This window comes from Aulonocara sp. 'chitande type north' Nkhata Bay, linkage group LG19, assembly GCF_057382095.1.
Source record: "Aulonocara sp. 'chitande type north' Nkhata Bay isolate Kocher_YH1m ecotype deep benthic linkage group LG19, A_spYH_male_GT1.1, whole genome shotgun sequence".
NCBI classification, from domain to species: Eukaryota; Metazoa; Chordata; class Actinopteri; order Cichliformes; family Cichlidae; genus Aulonocara; species Aulonocara sp. 'chitande type north' Nkhata Bay.
This window is the reverse complement of record NC_141362.1, coordinates 24,992,936-25,007,825: the sequence shown is the minus strand read 5'-3', so window position 1 is coordinate 25,007,825 and position 14,890 is coordinate 24,992,936. Positions and strand designations below refer to the sequence as shown.

The 14,890-nt window shown below is 38.1% G+C and overlaps 1 protein-coding gene across 3 annotated transcripts in view; it reads right to left on the bottom strand.

The window, feature by feature from the left end:
• Positions 1–14,890, bottom strand: part of cdin1 (CDAN1 interacting nuclease 1) — a 51,090-nt gene that overhangs the window by 31,389 nt on the left and 4,811 nt on the right. For all 3 annotated transcript variants that reach the window (XM_086275453.1, XM_086275454.1, XM_086275452.1), the window contains exons 3-6: positions 9,271–9,316; positions 8,235–8,299; positions 7,368–7,428; positions 4,257–4,329 (exon numbers count right to left, since the gene is read on the bottom strand). In XM_086275453.1, the coding sequence (XP_086131579.1) occupies positions 4,257–4,329; positions 7,368–7,428; positions 8,235–8,299; positions 9,271–9,316 (245 nt within the window). The remainder of the gene's footprint in view (positions 1–4,256; positions 4,330–7,367; positions 7,429–8,234; positions 8,300–9,270; positions 9,317–14,890) is intronic.

Sequence of the window (14,890 nt, the reverse complement as noted above, 5' to 3'; positions counted from 1 at the left end):
ACTGGCCGACAGCTCTGCAAATCTCTGCGGTTGCCTAAAGCCCTCATTTGATTTTCCAATTTACTCCTTTTAAATTTATCCCCCCGCACTGAGAAAAAAGAAAAAAAACAGAAGATGGGAAAGAGAGAGAGTGGGAGATAGGGGGTGGGGGGTATGTGTTTCTTTTTAAACTATCTGTGGTGGTGTGTAGGTGCTAGTTGATGATATGAGGTGGTATCTCCTGTGCAAGAGGAACTCGGTCCCTGAAGAGGTTACTGGGGCAGAACTGATCTGCTTCCACCTGATTCCTTCTGATAGCGGTGAGATGAGACTCCACATTTCTCTGTGTATGTGTGCGTGTGTGTGTAGTAATAGTAGATCTGGGGAGGCACTGCTATGGAGAAAGGCTTCCCAGGTCAGGCCATTAGACTGTGGCAGAGGCTGACTGGAGCTTCTCTGCTGAAAAGGAGTAATTAGTATACTTGTCAAGTGAAGTACCACGGTGCTGCTTACCTCCCTCGCAACCGCCCCCTTGCATACACACATGCACACACTAACACTCATGCTGTCTTTGCCTCCTTACTCCCTCCCGTCTTGCTAATGAAGTGCCCTTGCTCTCATTATTTGGAAAAAAAAGGCTTCATATACACACCCCATCTCTGCACATTGGAGAGGTGTAACAGAGAAGAGAGGAGCACTTGAACACAAGAGGGAAGGGACCATAACAGTCATAGCGACCACGTTGAAAATTTGCTCCGATAAGACCCAGTACAATATTCAGTTATCAACACGTTTTATCTGAGAAACATTAAAGTTATTATAAATCCTGTCAAGTAACCAAAGGATCATAGTAGACACTAAGATTCTCACAGTGTTAACATCAAACACGGGACATTTATAACCTTGCGTACAAGGCTTCTGTAAAGGAATGTGACAATAAATCTTAAAGGCGGTCGAATCACATAGTTACAAAACATGGAGTAGCAATCTAATCTGGAGCTGGGCCTTGGGAAAATGGAAAAGGTCAAATAGCTAGCAAAATTGCCTCCTCAAAAAGTATGTCTAAATCTAGAGGCACATCAACTCCTGTCAAAGGAGGAATAGAAAGAAAGATGAAGAGATAGCAGGAGGGGGAGAAGACAGAGCATTGGCTCCCCCAGTGTTTTTGCTGTGACTTTGAATCTACTACTAGATACGACCATCCTGTATCTAATGATACAGAATAGGAATGACAGTATAGCTCTCTGCAGTGTTATACTTTCATTTACAGAACTTTTCATTGGGCTGAGATGTGTTAGCTGTGCCTATAATAATGTTTTCATGAGATCTGTCCCTACCACTCCTGTTAATGCAAACCTTTTAAAATGCACAATTGTTAGTTCAGCTCTAGTAATTGTCGTTATTGGGATTCACTGCAATTCCATCCATCCACACATTCATTTATCTTCTTCTGCTTATTCAATTCAGGGTTGCGATGGGACTGGAGCCTATCCCAGGTATCAGGGCGTGAAATGAGGCACACCCTAGACAGGTTGACAGTCAATCGTAGGGCTAACTCAGCGACAGAGGACCATTCATGCTCATATTCTCATGTATACCCGATTTACAATCACCAGTTACTCTAAGATGCACATCTTTGGATTGTAAGAGGAAGCTGGAGTACATGAGAGGACCCATGCACTGGCAGGCATGACCCCTTGTGACCTCACAAGAAGGTCCTCGACTTGAATCCATCAGCCAGCGAGGGAGTCTCTGTGTGGAGCTGGCACATTCATGCTCACTGAAATTCAGTGAAATTATTATCTTCATTTTTTTTTTCAATCACTTATTTGAAATATTTGAAAATGTATAAATATTTACAAAAAATGTAATCATTTAAAAATGTATTCCTCAAGATTACTGAATATTTAAAAACAATACAATTTTGCTTTATTATCATTATGTATACTTTCATAAAATGAAATATAGTATCCAGTATATTTATATAAACAACACAGACATAGATTTAACCAATAAAAAGACTTATAATAACCACTTGACTTAAAAAAAGTTTTTTTTTAAATTTATTAATAGTTTCATAAAACTTTTCTATCATATTCACAACCCTGACACATAAGCTGGATACAAGTCTGGAAAGAAAAACAAAGAAAGTACTACCCTGCAAGGAATTCTGGTGTATATACTAAAGCTGTGTCATTTGGGTGAACAAGTGACCCTCCCTATTGCCCAGCTTCAAAAGACAAGAAGCAAAGACCATTATGGATGTTGATATTGCATTCAATACATAATAAAACTGCTTTGACTGTATTGATTCATGTACAAGCATCACCAGATAGTCTTTCACTTTGCTTGACTGAAACACTCTCCAATATTTCTGCTTCAAGGAAGGGGGATGGAGTTTGCTGGTGCTGTTGTCATGTTGAGGTGTGGCAGTGTGGGTAGCTAGTGGGAAGGACGATGTGGGATTGGTGGGGGATAGGGGGTTGCAACAAGCAAGCAAAAAGCAAACCAAAAAAAACCCCACACACTAGGAAGGTACAAAAACAATTTAAAACTCTGTATTGATCCGGCACTAGTGATTGTACATATATTCCATAGTCCCAAAGGCCCCATTCATGTGTCTCTTAAATGCAAGGGGAAAGAGAAGAGGAATAAAAAAAAAAAAAACAACGACAATGGTAGGCAAAGGCAAGCCACTCACCCTGTTGGAGGTAATGTCCCTTATTTAGAAGTCTATTGATCTTTGCAGTGAGCCTGCCTGCCCTTCCTCTAGAGTCTGACTAAAACACCCAAATACACACAAGCACACTGGAGATCTGTCCGAGGCTGGAGGGAGGATGAAAGATATGCCTGCCAATAGCACTGAACCAACCTGTTAGCTAATTGTCAGGAAAGACAATTATCCTTGCATTGTTTCTTTGTGGAAACAAATTACTGCACTATATATATATATATATATATATATATATATATATATATATATATATATATATATATATATATATATATATATATATATATATATATATATATATATATATATATATATATATATATATATAAATATATATATTATCTATTTCACTAGATAATATATTATGCAAATATTTACAACATGCATTGCATGTGAAATTATTCTTTGAAGGAGCATGATATTATTTGCTAGCATCCAAAAAAGTGAGATGCTGTACGCCTGTAACTCTGCTCAAAATTAAACAAGGATTTTCTAGAACATTTCATCTGGTACAAATCTATTCTGAGCAATAATAAAACATTTTTTCACTGTATGGAGATGGACAGATGCAGTGTGCCATTATCTGAGACATAGTGCTTGTGGATGAATGCCCTGTTCTACAAGCAGCTCAGACTAGTATTTTGACAGGCAGCGGATAACGGTGGGTCCAAAGCAATCACATCTTTGACTTTGACAAATGGCTGTGCTGTGGCGAAGTTGAAAATAACACACATCCACTTTAATCTCTTTCTTGATTAAATTGGAAGCACGTCTTTTTGACATCATGTGATTCGCTCTCAAAGTAGTGACTACTGCACAGACAGAAAGTCCTCGGGATAGACCCACTAAAATAATATGCATATGTGTGATACTGGAAGTTCCAGAGTGTGGGGATGGGAGTTGTTTATTTTTTGTTATAAATTAACAATGTGACTAAAACTGGTAAAACGCAGGAATTTTGGACAAATACAGGAGAAAGACACTAACCAGACTACACATGGGCAACAATTCCCACAATTTCTGGAAAAGATCTTTGACACATTCAACAACAATATTTGTGTCTGTAATTTTGTTCTCCCACAGTGTGTCCATCAGCACTACCTAGAAATGGTTTGCTTTTTCTGCCACAGTCTTCCCTCAACTCAATTTCCTCTGCAGACCCCAGCAGGCAGCGAGGAAGAGAAGGGAATGAGAGAAGAGGAGAATGCTAGCGATAGATGGATGCATTGGGGGATGAAGGAGGCTGAGGGAAGAAATCAGGGGTGTTATAAATAACACTGATGAGGTGAGCTACCATTGATCCACACTGCAGTTGAGAGGTGGGTGGTCCTCCTAGTACTTAATTGCCAGTCATGTGCCCTGGGATGCAGCTACTACTAAATGTGGTCTATCTCTCATTAGGGTTTGACAGGCTGAAAATACAGCAGCTAGACTGGAATTGGGACTCAAACAGAAAGGGATTAAAAAGACAAAGTGCTACAATTAAGACTGATGGGGAGAATGATAGAAAGGACAGAGTGAGAAATGGAAAAGTGTTACTCACGCATTCCACCATCCTGGCCCTGAAGAAACCTGTCCAGGATGATACGAGCCATCAGCGCAGGAGACAGATCCACCTTTACACAGATTTAAAAAAATAAATAAATAAATAAATAAATAAATATAAAAGGAAAGAAAAAAATCAACAGAAAAGACAAGCAGCTTAAATAAAAACAGACTTTACTATCAATGAGGAATTAATATTCACTTAAAAGATGGTGGAATTTATATTCCTCTCTGAAGAATTGCTTGAGAAAAAAAATCCCATATATCCAGCTGGAAGTGCAAACATATTTTAAAGAGCCTAAGACTTACGACATTGAAATTGAACAGCCAGTTTACCTTTGGCTGATGTCACATAGATAATAATGATCGTAATGGCTCTAAATTATATTATTGCGTTTCAAAACCTTGACCTTACTTTTGACAATCCGCGTGCAAATTGGTCTTTGAAAGCATTGCTTTGCATCAACCTTTCCCACAGGAACAAGAGATCGCTTATTACACAGCCAAGCTACCTGGCTGAATTGCCTTTCCTTCTGTCAAACAGACAACCTGAGTCTCTCATCTTGAAAGAAAAAGCAGCACATACTGTGCCCAGGCAAGAGACAATGGAGAGCTTTAATCATAGAATGATCACCAAGGCAAAACTATAGGAACCAATAGGACACACCTGAGGGATGGTGGGAATGTAGTCCTTAATAGGAAGGAAAGAACCTATGGCAGCAGCACTCTTTGAACACAAACACACCTTAGAGGTGAGCAGTGTTTATGGTCGAGTGCAAGGAGAAAAGTTGACAGGTAAGAGAGCACGAACGACTGATGGTGAATGTGTCTCTCTGATCAGTGCAATACATTCCTACATACTAAAATTGTTGTTATTATTACAATGTTTTATTAACATATTAAAAAAATACAACAGTTATTATAAAGAACAGCATGACAAAAAATATATATGGTTGCATTAGCATAAGATATATTTTTCCAAGGTCTACATTTGGCCAATGCTCAAACAATATACGGCGAATAAAAGAAGATGCATTAAGTCATTCACTACTAAAATTCACAGCTTACTCAGTATAGAGGGAATTAAAACATTGCTTGAAGACTTTGCCATTCCTAGCCAGCTCATTACGAAACAACATTCTTCCAGCCAAAGATCATTTTTCCTCTTGTTAGCATAATTGGGGACCAAAAGTGAATTTGCCCTCAGCTTGCAGTGAGAATGGAGTGTTTCATCTTTTCTGTGATGCTTCCTTGTAACGCTGGGAGCAGAGATGCTTCTGTCTAAACAATGTCTTTTTACCCACAGCAGTATTTGTTAACATCTCCATAATATTGCACTAAGAAGGCAGCTAGTAAAAAAAAAAAAAAAAAAAAAGCTTAACATGTCTATAATAATTAAGGGGTGAGCAAAGAGTTTACATCTTCATTAAGACCTCTGATAGTACTGACTCTGACTTAGCATTTGTAACCTGCAGTTACAGTAGCTTTCTTTCTTCTCTCTAATTCTTCTAATTTCCCCTCACTTTCTTTTCTCCCTTCCCTCCTTTCTCTCTGTGCTTCCTGGCCGGCTCACAACTCAAACCATCGAACCCTGAATAACCAGAGAAAATCAGATTCTTGGTAACCTGCATCAGAGCTGACACATGAAAAATGGCAACATTACCAATGCAGGCTCAGCCTGAATAAAGACTACCTGATTAGTTGAGGTACATGCATCTCCCTAATTTTCATATTAATCATGAGTCCATCTTCATTCCCTGGTTATAACACACATACCTTCATGAGTTTAACATGTGACTAAGAATCACAGAGCCTAAAAAGAATTCGTTTTTATTAAAACTCTGGTTTTATCAAACTGTAAACCAAAATGGGTCGCACAGTACAGCACAACTGCACCTGTTCTAATGCCATATTCAAGTAATATTTGCATAAAATTCCCATAAAGATAGAAACAGTGAATGTTGAGTCCATCTCTGTTTCATGAGCTTCTTCTAAGGGCAAAAAAATATCTATGAATAGTTTTCATCACTGTTAATCATTTTCCTCTGTTGGAGATATATTGTCTCATAAAGACATGAAACTACATCAATTAGCAGTCTGGGAGACCATGAGTGCTTGGTTTAGATGTTAAGTAGCATATTAAGATGACAGTTAAATGGTTCATAGACAGTTATCTCTTAGCTGAATTGGATCCTTTCAAGAAAAAAAAAAAAATCAAGCGTCAATTAAACGGAGAATGAATAATGGCAGTTGGCTTTGAGGTACCACTGATGCATGTGAACTACTGTGATTTTAGATTAGGAGACCCTCGAATTTCATTGCCTAGTGCACGCGCCAATCAAAATTCAAATGCAAATTTAAATGTTTAAAAAGGTTATCGGGCCTTTTCTCTTCCTTTATAATCTGTAAGACGAAAAATGTCGTGAACTTACAAAAAATGAATGCAAAGATTTTCATTCATTCAGTAAGAAGTAATGTAACCATCTAAGATGTAGTGTATTGAGACTATAGTATAGTTGGATTTATATTTTGGAACACTTAACAAGAGTTTGGCATTACCCTAAAAATAGCAAACATTTACTAACTAGGTTTAAAATATAATAAATATAAGTGATCACTTAAATTCTGAAAGAAACAGGTTTCTTACAGCATGAATTTCCAACCTACCTGAGTTTTGTACCACTGAATGACATGGATTTAAGCTGCACATAAACAATTGCTGCTACATCAACAAGACTACAAATTCTTCACTGAACTTGCAAAGAAAATAACAGATCAAATAATAAAGAGAGGAATTAACTAATGACCCCAGTCTCACCTGTCCGCAGTTTGTATCAACTCTGCCTCAACTGCAATTTGGAAAATTACATAATAAAACAGAAAAAGTATTTTCACATCTGCTTAATGGAGCCGAGCGCTAATTACATTAAATAATTGATAATTGAGCCAACCATTTTACCAATTTTGATAATGACTAACAGACAAGGAAGAAAATCAAAAACTGCAGCCAACTGCTATCTATCCATTTATAGAAAAAATAAAGGATAAACTCAGATGTGTTTTTCATTGGCAAGTAAAAAGACAGAAAAAAAAAAAGTTATGCCATTACCTCATTGGCCAATTCAAGCAGGACAGGAGCAGTAGGCTGTGCCTTGGCTTCACTCAGATACCTTCATTATAACAAAGAATAACAAGAGTAGTGAAAAAAAAAACATGACCCACAAAGGCAGACAGAAGGGTAGAAGGGGGCTAGATCGGGCTAGCCAAGACATGCTAATGTCCCAGATGACTTTGCCCTGGGTGGCATATGGCAGGCTCCGTGTGGTTAAAACAGCACTGCTTGAAGGGCTTCAAATTTCCAAGAAGCCAGACAAGCATATGATAGTTAGTTAACCCCTGCCGCCCAAAAAGCCTTTTTTCCCTCGCCAGCTAAATCTGCAACACACTTCAGATCTTACCCAGATCATCTCAGAGGTTTGTTGTTGTAAGTAGATTAGAAGTGCATTATCCAGCTTTATTTTCTCCAGAACAGTGGCCTAATAAGCTAGATAAAGGCTAATTGCAATATGCAAAGAGGCTTTTCCCAATACAGTCTGTTTTCAGTTCTTTCTTTCTTTCTTTTCTTTTTTTAAATTTAACCATGCTCATTGAATTACAGATAATCATCCCATCATAAGCCTGTGTGTAAGGCAAATGTCCAATGGTTGGTTTATTTATTTACTTTCCTGCTTTCAGTTTGACACGGAGAACAGAGCTTTAGCCTAGCAGGTGCAAGTGGGGGTCGGGAATGAATCCTGTGGGTGGTGATTTGTTTGTAAGAGATTATAATTGTCATGGAGGCCACACACAGGGGTCGGTGAACGATTTAAAGGAAGAAGAAAAACAGTAAGAGAGATGAGAAAACGATAAAGAAGGAGAACGATCTAGAAAGAAAACAGAAGAAAACAAAACAATATAAAGCACGGAAACACAATACCTTTGGTAGTAGCTTTCAATAACATCCGGCACATGGTGTCTTGAGAATGTCCTTTTGATCCATTTCTTTAAATGTATTAATTATATGAAGAAAAATGAAGATTAATGGCATAATAATCATAATAGCTAAAACAATTAACACATACACACAGATACATACACATAGGCATGTCCATTTCCGGTTGACCTGACTAAAATGCTAACTTGTTCACCCTTGGCTTCTCTTCCATGCTCTATTCTTTATGAACAATTGCAGCAGCAATTTAATTTCAATGATATTGGTAAGGGTCAAACTGTGCCAAGGCACTCTCGTTCAAACCAGCTATCTCCATCTACCTTCTTGATTCAAACCCTGTATTCACTTCTCCTTTTTTGATCAAACAATGACATTATTCCACATTTCACACCCTGACATTTCTATGCAATTCAATTGCCATCGTTGCCGAGAAGAAGGAGAACAGGGGATATAGCGGAAGAGCACTGGTTAAAAACAACTTATTTAAAAACTACTACACACAAAAAAATGTAATTCCACAGAGACGGGCAGTGTGACTGACACCTGTCAGTGGGATGATAAATGACTCCATTTTCTGCTTGTGCTGCCTTCTGCCACTGGCGGCAGTGGCCATTTATCATCATCCACTGTCAGCCGTGGAAAGCAGCAGTGACAGTGCGAGTCAGCAAACATTTAGCACACACAGCCGCACTACACGGGGAAATTATTATTGTCAGAATAATAATGGTTTAGCATAATTTATTACAGGTCCACCAAATAAGCAGGGGCTAGATGTTATTAGACAGATGGATGGGAAGGCTTGGCAGACATCCACTGAGGCTCAGGCAGGCAAAGGCCCTCAACGTGAACGTGAGAAGGAGGAGGGGGTGGTGGTGTGGGGCGAAATAAACGGGGGTATGGTGAGGGGGGGACATCCTCCAAACCAATCAGAAAGCTGGCAGTTCAATTACAAAGAAATAAAGGGACATTCATCATTCAATTAGGCACCTGTCAGGGCTCACAAAGGAAGAAAACTTCTAACCTGGTACTCCAGGGAGAAGATGCTCAGAAGAGTGGACTGCGAGTGACTGGAACAAATAAAAGAAGGACAAAGTTAATTACCAGAGTGCATTGCACAGAGACAAAGGGAGAAGGGAGCTTCAAAGCTGGGGCCAGCTGCCCTGTAATCTAAAAGAACATGAAAACAAGTGTGGCAAAGTTGTTCCAGATGAACACCTCTGACAAAAGGATTCCTGCTACGATGGTGTGGGGGAAGAAAAAAAGGGAGGCTGTGTGGGGTATGAAAGATGAGAAAAATATAGCTCATTTTTGTTTTTTTCATTTAGTCATTAATACGTAGCATCTTCCTCTATCCTTTGTCTCTCCAGGAAAGTGCTAAACTAATCTTAATTCAAGTGCAGAGTCTGCTATTATAAAGTAACACGATGGCAAGAAAACTCCAACCAACCTAAAGATAACAAAATTGAAGAGAAATTTATATCTATGCAAATAATTGACACAGTTCAATATTTAACTAGTGAGTAAAGCGTGGTATTCACTAGCAATTACAGTCATAGTTTTCATAGGTTTAAAAGTAAGTGGATAAACTAGCATGACTATAAATATGTGGAAGCTGGAACAGTTGGACATAACCAAATGCTAAATTTCTGAGCTTGTGAAAAATGACCAATTGTGGAAATGGTGGATGTAATTCCTATATAATACTTTAGGTAAACCCATGAAATTAAAGCTGAAATGCTACACAATCATATCTGGATTGTCTTATTGTGAATCCATTGTTGTGGTGTAAAAACATTTTTTATGAAAATCTTCTTCTTCTCCAAGAAACATGTTGACCCAAGTGTATGCTTTTTACTTTAATCTGCAAAGTGGATGACTACTGTGAGTGTCTTTTTTTGTGTATGACAACATGTAGACACGCATAAGAAAAAAAAAGTACTTTCTTTGATAGCATATGGACCGTTCTATATCATTCCCACTGCAACGGATGGGCTTTGAAATGGAAACTTTCACTATATGTGACTCCCGAGAGTCAGTCAATTCCATGGGTTGCCATAAGCTACATTTATCTCCAGCTCCAGTCAATGTCAAACACCTGGCAAAGAGGCAAACCCGGAAAACAGACAGTTCCAACAGGGACTTGCAGCCCATTCGATACCCACCTTAGCTGCCATTGTGTCCTTAGAGTTACAGATATTTAAATGAGTGACACAAATTATAGGAGTTGGACTGTGCACATCTTCAGCTTGCATATCACAAAAAAAAAAAAAAAAAAAGAAACATGTGTGCTCTCATACACACACACCCACAAACTGCTCCGTAATTTTCACAAGTGGTTTTATGTCTCCATATACTGCACTCAGTACACTTGATTGTTAAATTTAATGGACTTTTCATTACAAGTCACCTGGGAATGGTATGTAAATACTCATGAGAAGCTGAAGCTTCCAATCTGTATTAAAATATTGAGTCTACACAGGACACCGACATCACTCACTAGAAACCGTAAAATACCCTTGTGACATGCAAACAAAGCCAGAAGAATGTCAAATCCTGATTTCTGTCTGGAATGTCTGTCTGTGACCATTTTTTAAAGAAAGCATCTTAACCATTGGAATAGTTCAGCCTGTTATGATGAACCAAAGAAGTCCTCTTGGGATCCCTAGACACCACTTTTAAACAATTTTAATCCTGTAGCTGAAGAACAGCTAAGGATACTTCCACATTAGGTACAATTAATTTGTACACTGTCCAAGAACAACTGCGACCCCCCCCCCTCAATTCCCTGCTTATTTCCCAACCACCATATGCAAAATAAAACATGCACCAAATCTTACTGACACAACAGTTCTAACAACTTGATAATGTTATTGAAGTATTCCGAAGTTGAGCAGTATTTCACGTCACTGGTGGTTTTGTTTTGGGTGTGCAAATGAAGACGGTCCACACAGTCGTGCAATCCTTCAAACCTCATCTCATGTGTTTGATACAGATTTTTTCATCTGATGCACACGATACTCAAGTATGTCTCGTGCACTCCCAAGTTTGGCTCTTCATCAAGAAGCAGGACACAAATCATCGTACCATGCCCGTGGGGCAGTATACAGTGTTCACACATATCAAACATACTAGACTTTGGTGTAATCGAGCACCACATGTTAAAGCAGCCCGATTCTCATCACACACAAAGTTACAAAAGTAAAGAAGACGACAAAGGAAGTTCTCAGAGTGTGAGGGGAAAAATTGTCTACCCCCTCAGCATTAATTTATAATGATGCTTAGGGGTGAAGGGGCCACCGCAATTAAGTGGGCCATTAAATGGTCAACTGTCAACATGTGGACACTTAAGGGAGGGAAAAAATTTCTTCCACACTTCAACCTTGCACCTGAGCATTTCGACAGTATTACAGCCTTATTGTTGGCATGGGACCATCATGATCCCCCTGTCGGACCAGACATCTGTTACGTTTTAAATGGATTACTCTCTATAATGAGCATGATTACTGCTTAATTGCTAAATCTATAGCCTGTTAACTTTAAAGGGACATAAACGACGCTTAATATCTATGAAAACATATCTGTTTCAAAAACACTAAGAACTTTGGGGACTTGTGTTTTCATTTTTACCTCAAGCAGATTGACACAAAAACAAGACTCGAACTAAACTAATTAGAGATGTGAAGAAATAGTTAAAAAAAAAAAAGGAAAAACATTAAAAAGGGGCAAAATGAAGAGCTGAATGCAGATATCTGGATTAAAACCAAGACTTGTTTGCATTTTATAGAGTCTGTCAAGTTTTATGCTGCTATAATCCCCCTTTTTTTATTTAACAGACATTAACAATAAGTTTTTGCAGACTTTACATTAATGTATATCCAGCCTGTCCTCTCTTGGGCGCAGTAAGCTCACCTTATGCTAAAATATGTAGCCAATTGCCGTCTTACAGCGAGGATTTGATCTGCCTACTGAACAGGAGTATTACATTTTTACTATAATTCATGTATCCCATTGCCACACAGTACAAGCGTTTGTGAAACTCTGTCCTGTCTCAGTGGTTATAAAAATGAACCCAATTTGTTAACTATTCTAAAACCAGCTGCATTTCTGACTGTATTTTGTTAGCCTTAAACAAATCCTGTAGCTTGCATTTTATTATGAATTGCACACATGATACGCACAGCCAAATGCTTAGTGTCAATATGCAACACATGGAAATGTTAGGATATGATAAAACAGCTTTGAACATTTTTTTGAAATAAGATGATAAGGTAACAAGGTTTTCCACCTTTTCTAATATTTAAATATCTCTTGGTGATGTGGTTGTAACTGACAATGACTACGAATATTTAAAATAACATATATTAGACACTTGTCTTCCTAAAGTGAAGCCTAAAACAGTTCTGTGACTAAAGCTAGGAAGTCGTGAGCCCTTTGTGAATTGTGTAAATAAAGAAAGCTATTTTTTAATGCACTTGCCAAGGTCAACATATGGGTTCATTGATCGCTGTTTCACTTACTTAAAAAAAAAAAAAAAAATCAATCTCATCAAACAAAGAACACACAAAATATAATTTGAAGAGCCACGGACAAGAGTCTGTGACACTGCAGTGCACACTTACAGTGGCTTTTATGTAAAAAGCAGAAAATAAAAAATCTGCCCTTTCGGATATAATTTAGAACATGGGGAAACAGAAGGTTGGGAGACAGAAGAGTGGTTAGGGAATCATTCACTCTCAACCTAATTACCCTTCCTTACAACATAAGACAGAGCATTAATATGCACTGGCACCCAAAATAGTAAAGCAGCAGATTAAATTAAAAACAATTAGGGACTTTCACTTTGTCACTGAACTGGTATGGCTGTCTGGTCAGTACTTCAGGCTCTATTAAGCTAGGTTACCCAGTGGCTGTGAATCTGATAAATTCAAGTTTGAGTGCTGCATTAACTTATTTTCTTGTGCATTCAGGCTGTATCATTGCCTTAAACACGAACACAGTGAAAAGCCTTGAAATTCCCATCAACCTAATTAATAGGAGATGAGGGAAATTCAAACTAGCAATTATATTTGGAAACTTCCTATTTACAAATAATTAATTATAAACAATAGCTGTAATTTGGGTAATGAAAGCCACCTGGCTAATGGCATTGGTATCATATGCTGCGACAGTATTTAGCATTTGGTGGATCTGCATGCAGAGTGTGTTGAATGGTGTGACTCTTCAGGGCATGGAACTGTCTAATAGCACATATTTTTACTGCTGGCGATGAAACAATTTTCAGAAGGGAATGACATGGAAGAAATATTTTGTGCAAGGAAATCTGAGAGGATAAGGCTTAGTTTAAATTCTACACCTATACTACATTACATTATTATTGAAGTTTAATTCCATTATTTTTTCACATATTTAGGTTTATTTACCATCAAAACACCTCATTCAGACAAGAGTGCTGACAATACTATATGAAGCACTTACTTTGCTATAGATCAGTATTTTATACAGCTGAATACGGGCTAAAACGCTGGATATGCAAATGTTGTTAATTACACATGCTGATAGGCAAAATGCTAACATCTGTTTCTCAGCTAAGCCTAGCATCATCAGCAGCCAAACAAATGAGTTGAAAAAAAAAATCTTTATACATTAATGTATAAATGTGATATATTCTGACAACGGATAGAAACAAACACAAATCTCAGTGTGTCATTTAGCTTCAAACAAATACTTGCACAATGAGCGCACGTGTTTAGAGTTTAAATATTTGCAATTTTTGTTCTGCAAAAACAAGTATAAAGGCTTTTTTTTCCTTTTAAGCACAATTAACATAATGACTGTTGCATTTTAGAAAGCTATAGAAATTTTTGTGCAATTTTTTTGTCACTTTTAAACAATATTTTCAAGATATTTCTCCATCTGAAGGAAGACTCACCAGTTTGTACTGTGAAGAAACCCCCACCCCCAACAATCTTACCGCAGCAGGCCATACAAACCTACAAGGCTGTAGGGGACCATGGACAGAAATGGTTTTAGCAGAGGCACAATATGACCCCTACTGAGCTTCCTTTACTTTATTACAATCTTTAAAATTTCTGTCTGTTGAGGTGCCCTGAGTTGTCAGAGCTGTTATATAATGGCGGTAAAAAGAGCAAGAAAACCTTTACAATCACCACTCTAATTGTGATTCCTCCTGAAAGCAAGGGATCTTCACCACTCCGTCTGTGCAAAGACGTGCTATAACTATAGTATTTTGCCATTGTTAAAGCATAATTACTGTCACTGCTGCTTCTGCAAGCTCTCATGGAAAACAGAAAATGAGGTTCATGCTATCCGTCAAGTGGCGAGTGTCCACTGGTCTGGCAAAGAAACACATTACACTGACCAATTGCCTATTCCCCCAAGCGCAGCTGGGGAACTTGTACCATTCTGGGCAATTTTGTTTCATTCTTCGTCTGCAATTGATTCCAGTATGCAAAGAGAACCCCAGGCTAGAGACTCTGATATAACTGCCCAGCTGAACTGTAGGTTTCCCTCAGAGTACATATGTTTTTTGGGGGGGTTCAGTGACAACACTACTACTGACACTAGCATACAGTACAGCAGATGCTGCTCTTATTCTTAGAGTACCATATCAATAGTTTTAC